At 36.4% G+C, this 20,582-nt stretch overlaps 1 protein-coding gene across 2 annotated transcripts in view; it reads right to left on the bottom strand.

Moving 5' to 3' along the window:
• NAV3 (neuron navigator 3) overlaps positions 1–20,582 on the bottom strand; it is a 566,743-nt gene that overhangs the window by 15,161 nt on the left and 531,000 nt on the right. For both annotated transcript variants that reach the window (XM_023749753.1, XM_023749754.1), the window contains 5 exons: positions 15,747–15,844; positions 12,331–12,426; positions 11,901–12,069; positions 10,485–10,720; positions 645–799 (listed from right to left, as the gene is read on the bottom strand). In XM_023749753.1, the coding sequence (XP_023605521.1) occupies positions 645–799; positions 10,485–10,720; positions 11,901–12,069; positions 12,331–12,426; positions 15,747–15,844 (754 nt within the window). The remainder of the gene's footprint in view (positions 1–644; positions 800–10,484; positions 10,721–11,900; positions 12,070–12,330; positions 12,427–15,746; positions 15,845–20,582) is intronic.

The following is a 20,582-nucleotide window of genomic DNA, read 5'->3' as shown; positions in this document are numbered from 1 at the left end:
AAATACTGACAATATCTATATTAAAAGATAATATCTATATTAAAAAATTTTAAAAAAACTCTAGCAGAGATTAATTGGAATACTTGCACCATTAAAACTAATGCTTATGTTATTGCACTTATATGTCTTATTTTTAGAGCCATGCTAGTGAGTCTTAAGTGGGTTTTCAGATATTTTTATGCTCTATTTCAACCTTTCCTTTCACTTTAATAGTTAAAAATTACACTCATTAATGGAGAGAGGTACATCTGAATGTACTAAATTTGTTTCTATAGAAAGGTTGAATTTAAACGTTGATATGGACTGAGAATGAAAGCAGAGCTCTAAAGACTCATTCTAGTTCTTCATTCTCCTGACTCAAACATTCTATCATTGACATAGTCTCCCAGACTTCCTGATTATTTGCTGAAGCTAACATCATCAGGCAAATCATGTTCCCATAAACATGCCTGGGACACAGTTATTGAATGAATAAGTAGATTTTCTAAGAAATACATAGAGAATTTTTTTAGAAATGTGTAATATTAATGAAGGCTTCTCAAATTAATGATACCTGTATAGGTCTTAAGAGGTATAAAGACACAAGAAAGCATATTTGATCACATTTTTTTTGTTTCATCATTCAAAATATTTCATAAACATACCATTTGTTGTATTTGCAGTTGAGGAAACCGTTGAAGATATCACTCAAAGAGCCCACATGATGGAGATTATCAAGAATTATTACAACTGGGAGCTCTACACCATTATTGTCAGCACTGCACTGTTCAGCCAGGCTAGCTAGATACTGTTGTAATTCCTTTATAAAAAATAAAGAAAACAAACACGTCAATGGTGTATTTTATACCACTGGCGAGAATTTCATATTTTATGAATAGCAGACTTTGTCTTCCATCCTGTATCTTTGATTAACAGTCATAGCTTGGTCTATTGATAAAAAAACTTATTCTACAAAGCCAGTACGAAACACCCAAAACAAATATACAACTGTAAACACCAAGGCATATTTCCCAGTTGTCTTCTCCCCCAATGAAGAGCAAAAAGAGAGTTCCTGATATGAGTTCTTAGGATAAACTACAAACATTGAGACTTTATCCCTGTTTTTGAAATGTCAATGATAAAAGTGGATTTTAGCAAATCTTATGATTACAAGTATGATTACAAAATGGCACCCTTAAATTTCCACATATACTCTAAATGTTTTCATTCCAATTCATTTCAGTGGGGTGCATCTGAAAGTGCTGCCCTGAAATTCAGATAAACTGTGGTTATTTATTTACTTATTTCTAATCTGCATGCAGCTGCTATAATTAAAAATAAAGACAAAACTTATTATATTTCACTGGGTTGGTGGACATTATCATTTGGCATTTCTTGAGTTTCTTGGTTCTTTTACAGGCATTATTCCTTTCTAATAGCTTTTAATCTAAGTAGGATAACCAGTTCACTGATTGACTGCTCTCACAGATGGGTAGGCCAGGAACATAATTAGGTTTCTTAGAATTATCCTAATCAGTAAGAACATTTCCATAATATTTGCATATTTACAATGACATTTTCAATTTGTAAGTCTTGCTCAGGGTTAAAAACAATTCCATGATCTCTATTTCTGGCAGCTAGGTAAATATGGGAACTGCTCACCCCAGAGGCAACTCACTCTGTCTGTAAGACCACTTTTAAAACTAAATGTAGGAAGGGATAAATGACAATAACCTGGGTTTTTGAGGCACTTAATAATATATTCAAGTTCAAATATAAAATTTATTAAAGAACCAGTATACTATTTACCTTATATTGAACCAATCACATAGCATATTGCCAAAATAAGAGATTGCAGTAAAAGATGTTTGAACTGGTGAATAGTCTGGGGAATTTCATTTACCTTATTTATTTCAATAATCTAGCTATAGTGAGTCATTCATTTATTTATAAAATATGCAGTCTACTCCATTTTGAGTTTATTTCTGTGTATGGTGTAAGTTGGTGGTCTAGTTTCATTTCATTTTATTTTATTTTCTTAAATATGTTTTTATTGATTTTTTTTTTTTAGAGAGAGAGAAAGGGAGAGATAGAAATGTCCAGGATAGAGAAACATCATCTATCAGCTGCCTCCTGCACGCCCCCTATTGGGGATCCTGCCCACAACCTGGGCATATGCTTTGTCCGGGAATTGAACAGGTGACCTCTTACTTCCTGGGTCGACGCTCAACCACTGACCCACACTGGCAGGGAAACTCAACTTTTTAAATCAACTCATCTACTGATGGACACTTGGGCTGCTTCCAAATCTTGGCTATTGTAAATAACACTGCAATGAACATAGGGGTACATATATTCTTTCGAATTAGTGTTTCAGGTTTCTTTGGATATATTCCCAGAAGAGGAATTGCTGGGTCATAAGGCAGTTCCATTTTTAAATTTTGAAGTAACTCCATCCTGCTTTCCAAAGTGGCTGCACCAGTCTGCATTCCCACCAACAGTGCATGTGGGTTCCCTTTTCTCCACATCCTCATTTTATTTTTTGCATGTACCTGCCCAATTTTCTCAATACCATTTATTGAAGAGACTGTCTTTACCCCATTGTATGCTCTTGCCTCCTTTGTCAAATACTAATTAAACATAATGGCTTGGGTTGATTTCTGGGTTCTCTGTTCTGTCCTGTCAAACTATATGCCTGTTCTTGTGCCAGTACCAGGCTGTTTTGATTATAGTTGCTTTGTAGTATAACTTGATATCTGGTTTGTGATCCCTCCCACTCTGTTCTTCTTTTTAAAGATTGTTACAGCTGTTAGGGGTCTTTTTTGGTTTCATATACATTTTTGGAGTATTTGTTCTAGATCTGTGAAATATACCCTTGGTGTTTTAATAGGGATTACATTGAATCTATACATTGCTTTGGGTAGTATGAACATTTTAATGATATTAATTCTTTAATCCATGAACAGGGTATATACTTCCACTTGTTTGTATCTTCTATCTTTTTTTTTTCAAAGTCCTGTAGTTTTCCAAGTACAGGTCTTTTACCTCCTTGGTTAAGTTTATTGCTAGGTATTTTTTTGTTACAATGGTAAATGGGATTTTTTTTTTAGTTTTCATTTCTGAGAATTCATTATTGGTGTATAAAAAAAGCCATTGATTTTTTGGGTGTTGATTTTGTATCCTGCTACATTGCCAAATTCATTTATTAAATCTAGTAGTTTTTTGGTAGAGTCTTTAGGGTTTTCTATGTACAATATCATGTCATTTGCAAATAATAAGAATATTACTTCCTCCTTTCCAATTTGAATGCCTTTTATGTTCTCTTCTTGTCTGATAGCTGTGGCTAGGACTTCCAGTACTATGTTGAATAAGAGTAGTGAAAGCAAATATCTCTGTCTTGCTCTTGTTCTTAGGGGAAATAGATTTAAGTTTTGCCCATTGAGTATGATGTTGTCTGTAGGTTTGTTATATGGCCTTCATTATGTTGAGGTATGATCCTTCTATTCCCACTTGGCTGAGAGTTTTTATCTAAAATGGATCACTTGTAGCTGCTGGAAAAGACTTTCTGGTGGCAGGATTACTGCTATTAATCCTTTATTTGTAATATTGAGTAATGTTTTGATCTTAAAAATAGAAGAATTTTCCAAATATAAGGAGAAGAACAATTAAAGACAGAAACACAAAATAGTGATACCCATGTAGGAAAAAACTAGTTGTAAACATGTTGTATGTAAATAATGGTAAATAAATTAGAAAGGAAGGTGCACAATCTTGAATGATTAGTGAGGTTACTGGAATCTTCCTATTGGCAATGATAAGACATTGAATGTTTTGTAAATCTGAGTAATGTGGTCAAAATTATAATTTCAAAATGTATTAAGTATATTGTAAAGGAGAAAAATAAACCAGTCAAAAGAATACTGAATTTGTTGAAGCCAAAACACACTATGGGACTCGATATAGATAGAGAAGTGTGGCAAGATTTTTGATCTAGTGCAGAAAGTAATGAGAAAAAATTGTAGAATTTTAATGTGGTCAGATTTTAATTATGAAAAACACTTTATTTTCCATGAGGTGAAAGGATAAAGATAGGAAGAGAGAGAAGGGAAAGTAAACTTAAGTTGCGAATAGAGCAGTGAGAAACAACTAGAATAGTCCAAGTGATAGAGGGTGTTAATTTGGGTGGGAGGGCAGTCATAGTAGAGATGGATGGAAGAAGATGGATTTATGATATTTTTTTCAGAGTTGAAGTTGGCATTTCTAAATGTGTATATTTAGTATGCTAATATTAACATATTTGTAATCTAATAGAAAGAGAATGGACATGGTTAAAAATGGAGTCAACACAAGTTGAAACCAATGGAGTCACCTAGATGAGAACAGATGTGAGAGAGAACAGTATATATGGGAATATTTTTACTTACCAGTAGGTAAAGGAAGAGTAGTCAGTAAAAGAGACAAAGAAGGAGCCTTCTAAGTAGGAAGGAAACAAGGAAAAAAGGAAAATCAGAGGAATTTCTAGAAAGGAGAGGTGAACTATAGCAATTTGCTATACATAAGGAAAGGGGAGAGAGAGAGAGAGAACAATGGGCATTGAATTTGGTAATTAAGAAATCACTGGGTGATTTTTGGAAAAGTAGGGCCATTAAATTTTATTATGGTTCGCTCTCATCTTGAGAAGGGTAGTAGATTATAAGATCCCACTGGGAATCTAAAAAAAGCTATGGACCAGTGGCAAGTAGAAATTAGCACACACAAATAATTTTGTCATATAAGTTAAAAGCTTTTCAGACCTTTTGGAAATCACTTCATGATTCTCACCATAGCGTAACTGGGGGCAAAGTCTTAGATTGAAGTACTGATGCATTAACATTAAAAGTCTCATGCCCAAGATCAAATCAGGCAGTATAAAACAGCTATATCTACCAGATGGACATTGAGGATGAGATAAATCCCATGCTTTGAAAATATACACAGAAAACAGCAGTTACATAAAACTGTTGATCATTGCTTTCTTTGGTTTTGATTCTAGGCACACTATTAGTAGAAATGAATCTGCCAAGTTCAGTTTTCTAATCTTTCCCTACCTAAAACCCTAGGTGGCTTCAGATGGCCACATAGTCTTTCCTAAACCCATCTCTAGGTTTCTGGGCCCACTATATCAAATGTCACCAAGGATAATTGCTTATATGTACTGCTCTCGATCAAAATATTCCTACTGGCAGCATGAAGAAAGGCTAGAAGAGTGAGAAGAGGGACCGAATGTAAAATACAGATGTACCAAAGCACGAAAAGATTTTTTTTTCTTTTGATGGTTTATTGTTCGCTATTTTGGAATAAGTAAGTGCTTTTTGGCTTCATCTCTTCAGTGCTGTCTACGGTCCAGTATAAAGCACAGCCGCAATTACAAAGCTCCATTTTTCAGGGAAAGGATTTATTATTTTACGCCTCATTCACACTTCACTTAATAAATCGACACTGTTAGCAGCTATCCCTCACACAACCTCACTTTCTCATCCCTAGTCCTTTATTACTAGTCTCATTTGCCACTCCCATAAAAACGAAACAAAACAAAATAGAAAACAAAACACCAGTGTAGTTTCTCTCACAATTAGCATGAATTGACCAAGTTCTCTGGCAACAATTTTGTTTCCAGCATTACTAATAGCTCATTCTCATCTTACAAAAATAAAGTGAAAAAAAAACAACAACAACATTTGTTAGTTTGTATTTTGTACTTTCTTGGTGCTGAGTATCACATGATTTGTCCATGGTTTTTGTTGTTGTTGTTGTTGTTTTTCCTTTTACTGTTTCTGAGAATCATTAGCTGTATTTGAACACTCTTGGCAATGCTTTATTTTTCATTATTTTGTAATAACAAAAATTAAACTGACCTAATAATGGCAGAAAATATTCTATTATGAAATAGTAGAAAATAAGAATGTTGGGAATACTAGATTAAAAAAAATTAAGAACACATACAATGTTGATAAGAATAGCTCCAAGCTCTAAACATTTTTAAAACTGAGATATAAAGTACCTATATATAACAGAGGACTTGGGATTAAAGCAAATTTTATAATTAATATTAATTAACCTAATTTGTTAGCATAATAAAACTACATCCTAATGAAGCCCAAATAAATCTGATTTAAAACTTGATTTTAAGTGATATCCAACTTCATCAAAATGCTTTGGTTTCCTGTAATAAATAGTCTATTTTCTACCCATTTGTTTTCTCTTAAAGGAAGCAAGGTTTAAAGAATTTTGTCACCTCAACATTGAGGGAATACCAAAAAGCACACTGAGGATGACTAAGAAATGTCAATCCTTTTATCATTTTGGTTAAAAAGAAAAAAACATTCTGTTAAAAGGCTTTTAAGTAAAGATATGAGGAGACCTAAAATTCACAGTTGGCATTGAACAATGTTGACTGGAACCAGCAAACAACTGTGTTCTTCTTGCTTCTTAGAGAAGAGTCCAATATTCTGGTTCCATGCCTCAGGTCCCATGCTCTCCAGTTGTGATGAGTATGGGTGATTCAACCATAATTTGAACAGTGCTGGGCTCCAAGGAAATATTTGGAATACATGTATTATATTAATTTAACTTTAATAGATCTCATCCTGCTTTATGACATCTTTGTTCTCCTTGAAAAATAAATCTAAGACAATTTTGAACAAAGGTGTGTATGTGTGTGTGTGTGTATGTGTGTGTGTGTATGTGTATGTATGCTAATTTGTCCATTATTGTGTCCCATTCACAACCAGTCTGTGGGCAGAGTCAGGGGCGGGGACTTCCGCCCCCACTAATGTCACGCTGCCTGCGTGCTCCTGCGTGCATCCCGTTCAGCACTGGTATCACGCTACTGGGGGTTGGGGGTGGGAAGGGATGGGCTTGACAGTGGACCTAAGGGCACGCCCCCCACCCCCCCGCCCCCAGCTCGGGGCCAGGAGACTTCAGGCTGTGTCCCCCGCTCCAGCCCCTGCTCTAAGCCAGGAGACCTCAGACTGAGCCCCCTGGCCCAGAGCCCACCAGGAGACCTCAGGCCACACTCCCCACCCTGCAGGGCTCGACAGGGTACCTCAGGCCACACCCCCCACCCAGCGCGCCTTTGACGGGGGACTCAGACCATGCACCTCACCTGGCAGGGCTTGACGGGGGACCCCTGCCCTTGCTCAGGGCCGGGAGACCTCAGGCCATGCCCCCCACCCAGCAGGTTTTGACAGGGGACCTCAGGCTGTGCCCTCTCCTGGTGGGGCTTGACAGGGGACCTCAGGCCACACCCCCACCCTAGCGCTGGGCTGGGGGACCTCAGGCTGTGCCCCCTGCCCAGTGGGGCTTGATGGGGACCTCAGGCCACATCCCTCCCCTGGCAGGGCTTGACAGGGGATCTCAGGCCGCACCCCCGCCCCGCGCCGGGCTGGGGGACCTGAGGCTGCGCCCCCCACCCAGAGGGCTTGACGGTGGGTGGGGCCGGCCGGGTCTAGATCTCCGCATTTTTCGAAGCGGGTGAGGGTGGTGGGCGGGGTCTTGACTCTAGGTCCCGTGGTGCACCCCAGACTCTGACGGGAGGGAGATTTTATATACATTTTACTAATTTTCTTTCATCTCTGACACTTGGAGGGAGATTTTATATACATTTTACTAATTTTTTTTCATTTCTGATACTTCTATTATAGAGAAAGGACAAATAGCAATATTAAAATATTTCTTCTCATTAATTCTCTTTTAATGTGCACGAATTTCATGCACCGGGCCACTAGTATATATTTATATCACAACTTCTTGATCCTTTCATCTATCAATGGACACTTAGGTTGTTTCTATGTTTTGGCTACTGTAAATAATGTTGCTATGATTGTGGGGATGCAGATATCTTTTTGAGTTAGTGTTTTTGTTTCCTTTGAATATATTCCCAGAAGTGAAACTGCTAGATCACATGGTAGTTCTTTTTTGATTTTTTGAGGATCCTCTCTACTGTTTTCCATACTGGCTGTACTAATTTACAATCCCACCAAAGTGCACAAAAGGGCTCCCTTTTTTCCACTCCCATGCCAGCATCTGTGATCTCTTATCTTTTTGATGATGGCCAGGCTAACAGGCATGAGGTGACACCACATTGTGGTTATAATTTTCATTTCCCTAATGACTAGTGATATTGAGCATCTTTTCATATACCTGTTGGTTTTTCCTATATCTCCTTTGGATCATTTTTTTAAATTATGTTTTTTGCTATTGAGTTCTTTATATTTTTTGAATTTTAACCCCTTATTAGATATATAGTTTGCAAACATTTTTTTGCTATTCCATAGGTTATCTTTTCACTTTGTTGATGTTCTTCTGCTGTGCAGAAGCTTTTTAGTTTGATGTAGTCCTACTTATTTATTTTTTACTTTATTGCTTATGCTTTAAATATCATATCCAAAAAATCATTACCAAGACCCTTGTCATGAAGCCTTATTCCTATGTTTCTTCTGGGAGTTTCATGGTTTTAGGTCTTACATTTAAGTCTTTAATCCACCTTCAGTTAATTTTAAATATTTAGTTTACTTTAAGCATAAATTTACATTGGTTTCAGGTGTAAAGCATAGAGTATTTTATTGTTTTTGATGCTGTTATAAATCAAATTGATGTCTATTTCTTTTTCAGAAAAATTCATTGTTAGTGTATAGAAATGCAACAGATTTTTGCATGTTAGCTTTGTAGCTGGCAAATTTAGCATTGATTAGATCTAACAATTTTTCAGTTGAGTCTTTAGGATTCTTTCTCTATAAAATCATGTCATCTGCAAATAGAGAAAACTTTACTTCTTTTCCAATTTTGATAACTTTTATTTCTTTATCTTGCTTAATTGCTCTAGCTATGATTTCCAGTACTTTGTTGAATAGTAGTGGTGAGAGTGGGCACCCTTGTCTTGTTCCTGATTTCAGAGAAAAAAACTCAACCTTTCATCTCTGAGTATGATGTTAGCTGTGAACTTGTCCTATATGGCCTTTATTTTGTTGAGATGTGTTCCTTAGATGCCTAATATATTAAGAGTTTTTACCATATTGAATTTTGTCAAATGCTTTTTCTACATCTTTTAAAATGACCATGTGATTCTTTTCTTTCACTTTGTTAATATGTTGCATCACATGATTGATTTTCATATGTTGAACTATTCTTGCATCCCAGGGATAAGCACCACTTGATCATGATGAATGATCCCATTAATGAGCTGCTGAATTAGGTTTAGTGTCCTCTTCTGGTTTTGGTATCAGGGTAATTAATGCTGGACTCATAAAATGAGTTTGGGAGTACTCACTCTTCTTTGATTTTTAAAAGAGTTTGAGAAGGATCGTTGTTAATTCATCTTTAAATGTGTGGTATAACTAACCAGTAAAGCCATCTGGTTCTGGGCTTTTCTTCATCTGAAGGTTATTGGTTACTGATTCAATCTTATTAGTAGTTGATCTACTTGAATTTTATAATTCTTCCAGATTCATTCTTGGTAAATTGTATATTTCTAAGAATGTTTCCATTTCTTCCAGTTTGTTAGCGTGTAGTTGTCCATACCATTAGGAACATTTTGTTCACTAAGCTACATGTATGGTTTATTTCAAGAATCCACTGGGTTTTGGATGCTTTGGGAATCATGTTTATTCCTGAAAATTTGCAGGCCTGAGGTTTCTGAGAGTTTGGGTTAGTTTAGATCATCTAAGCAGGTTTGCTGAAAAATAACATGGCCCAGTATCATGTGGATTCCCTCAGGGACTGGTCATAACAAATAGAGTTTTCTAAGCGAACTTTAGGTTGAATTAATTGAGAATGTAGTGAATATTATTATAGGCAAAGTCTAGTGTTAGGCATAAACTATTTCCTTTTCAGGATGTCACATTTTACTCAGAATATATGAAAGTACTAACTAGGCTTTATAGCCTCTCATGCTTAGTTAAAAATTGAGAGTGTTCAAGCTATTATGGTACATGAGCTTTCAGTTGATGCTAACAAGGAATACTGTTCAATTTCCTAAGGTTCCCAAGCAGAAATCCTATAGAAATATGATGTAAGCAATTGCTGCTTCCAGAATTTCCGCCTGGGATATTCTAATTATACCCAAATACCCATTCAGTTAATTCCTACTAATTTATTAAGACTCAGAGCCAATTATTGACTTTTTATAAAGCTCTGATTCCTCCAGGAATTGTTATTTTTACCTCTTGCATCTATAGCACTTTTCATGGATCTCTTTGTACTCATACTTCCTAAGAGAAATCAGATAATAGGGAATCTGTCATTTCCTTCTGTATGTCCCCAATGTCTGTGATAACTTAATGGTATTGAATAGCAGTTTTGTTCAAAGTCATGAAGCAGGGTTTAGTCAACTACTACATACTACTTTTAGTCAAAGAGGTGGATACATTTCCATGTACAATATGGAACTTTTACGCAATCTTAGTGCTTAATTGCTTAAGACACTTGTGGATACATAGCAGCAGTTCTCGTAGGAATTTGTGACTTACCTTACTTGACTTGTGGTCCACATTAAAAGTGGCAATTGCATCCTCTGTCTTTTTCCTCCCAGATTTGGTTATTACATATTCAGCAAGTTTGTTTGCTAAATAGGTCTTTCCAGTACCACTAGGTCCTGAGAGTATAATTCTGTGATGCTCCATCAACAAGTTAAAGTACCTTTGGGTAATTGGTTTAGGAATGAGTGTATCAAAAACAAAACTGTCCAAACTGTTTTCTTCTACCCCTGAAGGAAGAAACAAAGGGAACAGCTTGCCTTATTGTTCCATACAAGCTAGAATTTAAAATACAGTGTCAACTGCCAACAAAGCTTTGTTATTCATAGCAAAGCAGTCCTTGCAAAAACACTTTCCTTGATACTTGTATCCCACGAACATATGCTGCCATTTTAAGACAGAAAACATCAGTAGTGAGAGAGAGTGAACATGCAAAAGAAAGGAGGCCCTTTCCTTTTGTTCAGGCTTCCTTCCACTGTCTACTTCATGCTTCCCACTTAAGTTTCCAGAAAGAAATGGAAGCATTACTGTAAATTCTATTCTAAAATCTCCTTCCCTTTGAAGGTGGTAGTTTCGTTAAGAATAAATGTAAAGATAAAAATACAAAATACGTATGTGTGTATGTTCTTCCCTTTTTCTTCCTGTTTCTCTTCTGTGTTTTCATTTAGCTCTCATTACACACCCCAGCTGTACAACCACTTAAGCTTTTGGAAAACACAAATTGTGATATTTAGCAAGGAATTAAGAAGTAGAGAAACAGTATCTCCTTTTTACTTACTCAATTACCTTAATCATAAAATCAAATATTGACACATTCCTATTAATTCATAGTTTATATAGATGTACTCTGATTCTTTAACATGAATGAACAAGAAATTATGGACATAAGCATACTTTAGATATTCTATTTGCCTATAATTAATCACATCATCCAAAGCAAAGAAAACAATTCCTCACTCTTGATTATTAACTTCCATTCGCTATCCCCAGTGGGTATTTATTGGGTACACATATTTTAAAATCAGAGATGTAGTGATGAATACATTACTTTGGAACAAAAAATACATGTTTTGAATCCTCCCAATGTGAAAGATGGTAATGGAAGAAACCTAGAAACTTGAAATTCCCTAAATCACATTCCCTTTTTTGTAAGTCCTGGAGAATTTTTAAAATTACAGTACAAGTTTCATGTCCTCAAATCCAAAGGATTTCATTTACATGGATTTTAGTGTTTTATGTAGGATTTCTGTGTTTAAAATGTAAATACAGTTCATTTCATACCAAAACTATCAAAGTAGTTAACATAGTTTTCAATATGAAAATATGAAGGCAAACTGCAAAAAAAAAAAAAAAAGTAATGTTGGTAAAAAAAAAAATACAATGTGCTTTTCCTTTCCTTTTGATTTTTACCTTTCAGGTTCACAGTGATGATGTTGTTATCTCCAACAAGGTATCCACAAGGCAGCAACTCAGGCACTTCTAGGCTATGGGATCTAATTAAATCCCCTATGCAGTAGCTAGCAATGCAGTCAGAGCTCAGACCAAGGCTAGCAGATGTATCAATTCGAAACACATATTCCTAAGAGGTACACACAAAAACAGGAAGGTCAAAACTGAGGTTCGACTCGTCAACCAAAAAATACAAAACTCATGGGGATATGAAACTATCTGTCAAGAATTTTAGAAATGAGCAATATAAAACTAATGTAGATAGAAAGCTCTCCTTGATATTTGAAATGAAGGAGAGTAAAAGCAAATATGTCTATGCTATTAAAGCTAAGGGAAGTATCCAAAATGAAACACATCTGAAAATTAATGGCAAGATATTTGCACAACTTACCTTAAAGAGACGTCTGATTACACCATCTAAGACATCCCACTTGGTTTTTCCACTAACACCAATGGATCCTATCAAATATGCCTGAGACTTCTGGTCCTACATAAGAACAAAATAAAACAAGATAAAAACCCACCTGTGTGCCTTGTCTTATCACTACATTTGCTACTAAATGTATGGATGTAGTGATGATTAAGACTAATATACTTATTAAGCCTATGGGTTTTATAGTAACAGATACACACAGTGGATTATGTAAAATAAAATACACCCCAACAAACTAAGCAACCAACCAAAGTAAGAAAGAAACAGCAATAGCAACAAAAACAAATAAGAGATTAGATGAAACGATATGGTCAAGGAAAACGGATTCATGACCTGTTCAGTAGAAGGGAAAGGGCCAGGAGAGAATAGTCTTCCGTTTTAATGCAGAGGGTGCATTCCTGGAGAGAAGCAGCTTGGTAGGAAGGAAATGGTGATAGAGATGGAATAGAACTATATCATATGAGTCCTAGAACTTCAACTTACTATTTTTGTGATTTTTATCTTTGTTAAGCTTTTTAAAAAGTTATTCACTTAGATTATCTTTAAAATGTAATCCAGCTTTAAAAATAATTTTCCCATGGTAGTATTGCATTCATATACTAGCAAAACAGGTCCCCTTTTGAATTTATCAGAGTAGTCATGATTTCAAAGGACTTGCAGGGAATGTACAGGACTCATTTTAGCAAGCAAAGAATCCCTTTACAATATAAACTATGGCCCCAAATTTATCATTTTGGTGGGATGGGATTTTGAGGAATTTCTACATATATTGGAAAAGTAAGCAATTCAAAGTTTATAGCCTAACTGGAGCTTCTTTCATGCCAAATGGTTATGTGAAATAGTGATCATGACACCAGTAGATAGAATTAGAAAGCATATAGATTACAATCTTGGGTCTAGTCACCAACTGCATACTCCCTAAGATGTGGTCAAATAACAACTAAGTCAGGTATTAGAAGACATGGATTCTACAACATACAACATCTACCACATAATTAATAAATATGACCACAGGTGAGTCACTTAGCTCAGAGCTCCAATTTCTTCATCAGTAACATTTAACTCTATGAGGGTGATTATCACCATTATTTAGATATAAACTGATTAAGAAGCCAATACCTTTAACATAAAAAGCTGATAAATTCACAGCAAAACCACTGTGATCTTTTTTTTAATTATTATTACTACTATGGATTAAATGTTGGTATTCTCCTCCATACAGCCCAAAAATTCATGTTAAAGCCATAATCCCCAATGTGATAGTATTTGGAAATAGAAACTTTAGGAGGTAATTAGAGTTAGATTAGGCAATTGAAGTAGGCCTTTCATGGTGGAAATAGTGGTCTTATAAATAGGGGAAGAGAGAGATCTCTCTCCTCCAGTACACACACTGAGGAAAGTCCATGTGAGGACACTGAAAAGGTGGCGGTGTACAACTTGAAGAGCGAGCCCTCATCAGGAATCAAATCAACCAGCACCTTCATTTTGGACTGCAGAACTGTGAGAAAGTAAATTCAGCTGTTGAAGTCACCCAATCTATGGTATTTTGTTACAGCACTCCAAGAAGACTAAGAGAACTACTTTCAATTTTCAAAGACACTGTCTTTTAGAATTCTTTTGAAAAAGAAAACTTGTTTTCCAGTGTTATTGTAACCCAGTCAAAATGGACACGGATACAATCCTATACAACAAAGAGTTAACATGCTAATTAGACCAGATGGTTGAACGACCTTCCAGAATGACCTGTCTGAACAACCAGTGGGGGGTGGGGGCGAGGCCAGCGAGCCTGCACCACCAGGCAAGCCATGGCAGTCTTGGCACCCCCCCTTCTGCAGAGATGGCGGGAGAGGGGACTGTGTGGTCCTGGTCCTGGCACTGCACCTTCTGCAGAGGTGGCCGTGGGGAGCAGGCCTAAGCTATAGTTGGATATCCCCAAAAAGCTCCTGGGCTGCCAGAGGGATGTCCCCCAGGGAGCAGGCCTAAGCTGGCAGGTGGACATCCCCTGAGGGGTCCTGGACTGCGAGAGGGCACAGGCCAGGCTGAGGGACCCCCTGAGTGCACGAATTTTCATGCACCGAGCCTCTAGTGCTTTATAAGCAGCTGCTTTTAACTTAGAGGTAGTTTAAAATTCACTGAGATTATTATAGTCTTTCACTGTAAGACCCACTTCAGGAAATCAGGCCAAAATCTGCAGCTAAAGCAGAAAGTTTATTCTTGGGATGTTTGCTCAGTATAAAAATTCTCACTTTCTTTTAAAATTTAAATAGTTCCATTATTTAAAAATTCTGAAGCACTTTTTGTTTTACTGTTTGATTGAAAAGAATTAGATTCTTACAAATTTGTTTTCTTGGCCACTCAAATACATTTTCAGCTTGAAATATTATTTTTAGTTTTAAGAAAGGGCTAGAGTCAGAATGACATTGTCAATTTGAAGGCAATATTTGATTCCAGAAAAATTAAAATATTTGCCTAATCAGCTAAGGCCTTGCTTCAAAATGATACATACAAGAAGTACAAATAGAACTTATCATACTGAGTTCAGTAGAATATGTCTTTCCAATGTCTAGGATATTTATCTAGCTTACTAGAGGCCCGATGCACAGATTCGTGCACTGGTGGGATCCCTCAGCCTGGCCTGTGCCCTCTCACCAGCCGAAGATTGGGCCAAAACCAGCAGTCTGACATCCCCTAAGGGATGTAGTAGTACAAAAGTGGCAGGTGGCTGGGGCGGAGGCTGAGCCCGGGTGGGGGACGGCCCTTCCGCTCATCCTGGCCCCACTGCTCCTGCTGCCGCTGCCACTTGGTAAGCTCGCTGAGTGGCACTCCTGCTGTAGGAGCACACTGACCACCTCCTGCATTGAGCATCTGCCCCCTGGTGGTCAGTGCACATAATAGCTACTGGTCAAATGGTTGACCAGTCAAAAGGTTGATCAGTCGCTTAGGGTTTTATATATATAGATAGTCTCTTCTTTACACAAAGGCCAAACTGACAGCTGTAGCAACATGTTACTGAACATCATAAAGATCACCTGTATTCTACAAGTGAAACCTGATGGATATTTTAGAATATTTCATTTTAGATGAATGTTTATGACAAAGAAGGCAACTTTTTTTTAAGTTCTAGAAATAAGGGTCGCTGGCAATCAGTGAGGATTCAGTGAGTGGACATGACATACTGAGACACAGGTTTACCTATATGATGGTGTCATTTTTTCCGGTCCCTAATTTTTCTGCTTCTATAACATATTAAGGTAATGCCAAGACAAACACTGCTAATAATATGTTAATCAGAACCAATATCCAAATACAAAATACAATTGATTCATGGTCATTCTCAGCCTTTAGAAATAAAGAATTTAAGATTAAAGAAATACCTTTGCATGACCGTAGCCCTTGCTTATGGAGACTATAATTTTCACACTGCGTCCATCTTTATGTCCGCTTGCATCACCAGCATCATCTAGCAAAATATCTACCAAATTAAAAACACACAGACACACATCAAGTAGAGTCATGTTAGTTCAATTTGTCTGTTATCATTGTTTTCTCCCTCAGTTAGTTTTATAATTCAATGGGACTGGTTAGCTTTTCTGCTTCCCAAATTAGCCTGATTGGCTTAAAAATCTTAGCCCTTAAGAAGCTGAATTACTGTGGTTGGGTTAAAGTTTTCAATCTAAGATTTTATTTCAGCTACCAAATATCTTCACCCAAGTGCTGGGCCATGGCCTTTAGATGAGGAAATGAGGGGTTTCCTTTTCCATTACACACTGGTCTGAGTAACCGGCATAATATTCAGTTACCATTATAACTGTGACAAACTGAAAAGCAATCTGATTTTTCAATCCAATCTAAAGTATCCAAGCTCAATATCCATATAATTTATAAATGCAAAGGTTCGGAGATTGACTGTCAACTGAAATTATTTTCAAGCATTTGGCACTGATCCAGCTATATCACTGCTTACCTTATATCTATAATTATGATACTCTGAATTTCAACCATGGCATTATACTTACCTTCAAAAATATGTTAATTATCACTCCTCTGTACTCTTTATGCTTATAGTTTCAAAACCAGAATATTATTTTTAGTAGTCAGCTAAGAGTTACAGACGCATGATAAAGCTAGCTAACCTTTAAAGCTCCAGTCCTTAAATAAGATTAAAGATAATTTTCAAAATATATTATATAAGATTAATGTCTAATTTGGAGAATTATTAAGGCAAACTATCCCAAATATATGTTTTCCTTTGACAATGATGTTATTATAGAGCCATATTTAATATGAAGACAGTGTTCTGTGGATGAAGAAAACTCAGTTACGTGCTGAAGAGCACATGTGTCTGGTGACAGGAGGACTCAACTGCTCTGACTGTAATTTTATAGAAACAAGGGCTGCCATCATAGCATCATAGAATCAATAATTTAATCAAATAGCTTCTGAAAATGGAATGGTTCCATTATCTTAATAATGAGGAAAATGCAACTTTGCAAAGGAAGGAGCAAAAAAAAAAAATATCCCTTAAGACCATAATGAAAAAGTAGCATTCAGAATTTGAAGAATATGAAGATTTTTGCTAGAAACTCTTTATTTTTTTATTGTTTAAATTTTTATTGATGAGTGTGTGTGTGTGTGTGTGTGTGTGTGTGTGTGTGTGTGAGAGAGAGAGAGAGAAAGAGAGAGGGGGGGAGAGAGGGAGGGAGAGGGTGAGAGATTTGTTGTTCCACCTATTTATGCATTCATTGGTTGTTTCATATACACTGAGTGGCCAGATTATTATGACCGGCCAGATTATTATGACCACCTCATCAGTACTTCATTGACACTTCCAAAAATACTGAATATTGAAAACTCCCTAAGCAAATACTCTCAAAGTTTTATTGTTATTATTATTATTTGCATAACTAATTCACTTCATTGTACTGATTAGGTGGTCATAATAATCTGGCCACTCAGTGTATGTGCTCTGATGGGGGATCGAACTGGAAACCTTGGCATTTCAGCAGGATGCTCTAACCAACTGAGCTACCTGGCCAGGGTTGGAAATTTTTTAATCATCAAAGACTATCTCCCTTACTGGAATTTAATTATTTTACCAGATTACCATTCTCATAGTCTCTCACTTTTTCACCTATCCCACTAAAAAATGAAACTCTTCCTTAAGTGTCATCTTAATTCTCTTGCTCCTTTTCTCAGAAGTTTACAGTGGTTCACTAATAGCTGTTCACACCTAAATTTCTCATAGTTCATGACCAAATTAACTTTTTAGTACTTGGCTCAATTATTTATAAATGTTGATAAATATGCACAAACATTGATTACACATAAAATATATCAGAAACTGTGCTGGGGATTGGAAATAAATACCAAGGTAAGAATGAATACTACAAAAGTATACAAGATAATTTCATAATGTGCTAAGTGCAAGAAATGAAAGGCACAGGGTAGTGAAATAGAGTAAGTGAAGGGAGCCTGCTCCAGACAGGTAGGTAATCTTGGAAGGCTTCCAGGCGGAGGAGGTGTTTAAAGCTAAGACCAGGAGGCTGAGAAGTGCTACGCAAATGAGGAAAAGAGGTCCAGTCAACATAGACAAATTAAAAAGTCTTGATGAATGAGCTAGGTGTTCAAGGAATGGATAAATATTTGGGATGGCAGGAGTGTACAGACTAAGGAGAGAGTGGGGAATGCATGAAAGGATGTAAGGGCCAGCTCATGTATGACCTAATAGTCCATAATAAGAAATTTCATCGGATTTCTGATCTACTTGTCTAGTTTGCCTTAGAGGATGTTATTCATTTTATATCATGCTTACTCTTAAAAAACAGACTTAAAATATAAAATGTCTCAGCAATAGGGTAAATATTTGTCAACAAGTAAGTGACTAATTATCCTTGGTAATGGTTAAAATCTCAGGCACTAGATTCAGCCAAACTTGGGTTCAAAAATTAGCTCTGCCAGTTACTAGGTGTGTGATTTCCAACACATTATTATAGTCACTTTCCTAAGTCTTGATTTCTTCATCTGTACAATGGGGCTCAAATAGCATCTGTTTTATAGGGTTATTGAGAGAATAAGAGATAATGCGTTTAAAGCCCTTTATTCTCAGTATTTTAAAAAATTGATTTCAGAAAGGGAGAGGGAGAGATAAATAGAAAAAACAATGATGAGAGAGAATCATCGACTGCCTCCTGCATGCCTCCTACTGGGGATTGAGTCCCAACCCGGGCATGTGCCCTGACAGAGAATCAAACTGTGATATCCTGGTTCATGAGTCAACACTCAACCACTGAGCCACACTAGCCGGGCGTATAAATTTAGCTGTTCTATATTACTTTTCTCCATGTGTTTATTCTAACTATTTCTATTGATAGTAGGAGGAGCTATCGTGACTCCTATTCCCAGTATATGTTAGGCTGACCACCTGAAGAAATAATTCTGAGGAAAAACAAATCCCATCAAGGTTAAGGGTCTTCTAGTTTATTTTTATGGAAAATTAGTTATGGTCCTCTGTAAACATTTTGAGGGAAGAATAAAAAGACCTGTTATTTTGATTATAATAAAGTGAAATTTTGACAAAAATAAAAAAAAGGCTTTTCAAACTTTCACCTTTACTGGATGTATGGAACCTGCGGTATGTTTCAAGACCAGGGCATCTGTCAATGATCCTCTCTCCTACCTACTTCCTTCTTTTTTTTAAAAAAAAAAGATTAAACATGAACCTTAGAAAGTTTTCTGCTAAAATGTTCCAGCCTAGACACACTTCTGATGCCCAATGTTGAACTCACTAAGCAAGAGTGAAGGCAACATCAATGGACACAGAAATTCTAAATTTGATTTCTTTCATTTTATATTTAATCTTTATGAGTTCTAAACATTCCTGGACATGGATTTTAGTTTCATTTTTACATGGCTGTTCTTTCTAAATTGCCTTTGATACTAACCTTGCCTTCTTCAAACCTGATCATATTTCTCTAGGATAAAACAAAACTATGTAGTAGGCAGTGAACTCCTGCCATTAAGCCAGCCTGTAAGGAAACAGCCCCTGCCTTTCCTTGGGAGTCCAGCCATGGCCACACACAGGCACGGACTGCCATTGGGTGTGGCTCCTGCTTCACTTCCCTGTCAGGTTCATCACCAACAAGCCAACATATAGGATATCCTCAGAATTCTTTGATTCTATATATTTAAAGTTCTTGTTCTTTCTTTTTAAGCATCTTTCAAAGAGTGTGGATGAACCTCAGAGACAATTCATATGTTCAAGTTATTACCATATTTCCATAGTTTTATTTTACCTGTTAATTTGTCAACACATTTATTATGACTTCTCTCTGTTTTGTCTTGGCTACTAGGATTTGTTTTACATGATGCTTATTTTCAGAATTGTTTTCCTTTCCCCAGTCCCCACCAAAGGTTATTATAAACATTGTTTTCCTGAATTTCAGGGAGTTCCTACTTGCTTTTTTATGAGAAGAAAGCAAGTATGCACTGAGACCATTCAGGGCAGATCTATTAGTAGAATTTTTTTAAATTCTGATATTGTAAAAGCAAGAGATGCAGTTGATTAAAAATGTCATCAATATTAGTATGCGGTGTCTCTGGTTCCCTTCTTCATTTTCGTCATCATCTTCTTCTATATTTTAGTGTAATTTGGGGCAACTCCTGAAGTTTCTCAGTTCTATAAATCCAAAGTTACCCAGGAACATGTATATTATTGATTGTCAAGCGTCACCTGGTGGCTGTACTTCGCAATTACCTCAGATACACTTGTAAATCTTTCCTGAATGAAACCTTATGTGCATAAAATAATTCAATGCCACAGGAGCAGTTATACTAGTATTTTATAACTGACTAGATAATCAGCTATTAAGACAACCTTATGTCACATCATTCTATTTGCAACTGAATGAAACTGTACCCTTGTTCCATCATTAGTGCCACTGAATACAATAACAGAACGTTTAATAGAGCTGCAGATTAAGTGATTAGCATCACTATGTTCTCTCAGCAACATCACGCAAAGTCTTCTAGTCAAATTTAGGAACAGGTCCTGATGCCCTTGTAAATGGGCTCTGTACATTCCAAGCACTATAAAATTGCATGGGGTTATATTCATGAGCACTAATGATCATCAAGTTCCTCTATCCTATTACAAATGAGAAACTGGAGAAAGTACTTCTCAAAAAGTGATATATAAACCATATCTCTAAGTC

The sequence above is a fragment of the Myotis lucifugus genome, unplaced genomic scaffold, assembly GCF_000147115.1.
Source record: "Myotis lucifugus unplaced genomic scaffold, Myoluc2.0 scaffold_9, whole genome shotgun sequence".
Taxonomy (NCBI): domain Eukaryota; kingdom Metazoa; phylum Chordata; class Mammalia; order Chiroptera; family Vespertilionidae; genus Myotis; species Myotis lucifugus.
Note: the sequence above shows the minus strand (reverse complement) of the source record. Positions and strands in the feature narration are given on the sequence as shown.